Raw genomic sequence first — 1121 nt, 5'->3', positions numbered from 1 at the left:
TCTGGCCTGTCCTGCGTGCAGCCGGAGGCTGACTGGGGCCAGGCGCGGGCAGGCTGCTGGCCGATGGGGCTCAAGCCCAGGGTGCCTCCGCCCAGCCTCGCTCCAGGGGCAGGGGCACCTTGCGCAGCCTCCTGCGTGGAGCCGGGGCGGGTGCTGGGACGGCCACCCCACTGTCCCGGGTGCGGATGCCTCAGTGGGCTTGGGGGCGCAGGGCTGCACCCCACGAGCATGGCCTCCTGGGCGGTCGCTCTGCAGGGTGAGGCGGTGCTCAGCAGGGCAGCAGGAGCTGCTGGCCCCTGTCCTCCTTCGCTGGCCATCGGCAGTGGGCTGAGGGGCACGTGGGGACATTCACGAGGGGGCGTAGGGGGCGGGTCAGCTGCGAGAGGGCAGCCTCGGCCGCCAGCCCCGTTGAGCCCACAGGCCGGTGCAGGCTGTCCCTGTGGTCAGCTGTGGCCTCGCCCAGCAGTCCCGGGGGACACTTAGCTGTCCCCGTGTGCCCGGAGTCTCTGCCAAGGCCAGGGCAGCCCCACAGCAGCCTCGGGGCATTGTTCCAGCTCCTTCCAGGTCAGCCGCTGGAGACTGGGGTGGACGCACAGACACCTGTGGGCTTGGACAGGCCTTGTCCAGTCTGGACTTGGTCCTGCTGGGGGCCACTGGGGAGAACCGCCCTGAGAACCAGCCCTGCCCGTCACGCCTGCGGGTCTGGTGACCTGTGTCTGCCGGAGGGGCTGCCTGGGGGAGGTGTGGGCGCCGCTGCTTTCTGGGGATGTTAGGTACTGGGGGACGAAGGCCCGCCAGGTCCTGGGGTGAGACGGACTCTGTGCAACTGCACGGCCACCTCTCGGGGCTTCCTCCTTCTGGTCTTGCTTGGCATCTATGGGACAGCCATCGTGGTCACTGGGGGCAGGCACTGGTGGCCACTGGAGTGAACTCAGGGGTCCCAGCAGCACCCCTCTTCCCGCCCATGGTTCTGCCAGGCCCACGGGTGAGGCGAAACCACGTGGCTGTCCCCAAGGATGTCCTGACGTCTGCCTGTCCCAGGCGGCACCGGAACCTGCAGGCTCAAGCTGCCTAGGGCCTGCTGCCGCGCCCCTGGGCCCGCCCACCGCCCGGGACCCGCC

General features: G+C 70.3%; 1 protein-coding gene across 1 annotated transcript in view; it reads left to right on the top strand.

Moving 5' to 3' along the window:
* The window catches only part of LOC101622848 (chromosome unknown open reading frame, human C15orf26), a 9193-nt gene extending 8264 nt beyond the window's left edge, over positions 1–929 (top strand). Inside the window, exon 5 of the mRNA XM_012732699.1 lies at positions 774–929. Within this exon, the coding sequence (XP_012588153.1) occupies positions 774–929 (156 nt within the window). The remainder of the gene's footprint in view (positions 1–773) is intronic.
* Positions 930–1121: the final 192 nt, after the last annotated feature.

The sequence above is a fragment of the Condylura cristata genome, unplaced genomic scaffold (assembly GCF_000260355.1).
Source record: "Condylura cristata isolate star-nosed mole 26May11 unplaced genomic scaffold, ConCri1.0 scaffold00035, whole genome shotgun sequence".
Classification (NCBI taxonomy): domain Eukaryota; kingdom Metazoa; phylum Chordata; class Mammalia; order Eulipotyphla; family Talpidae; genus Condylura; species Condylura cristata.
This window is presented reverse-complemented; position numbering and strand designations above follow the sequence as displayed.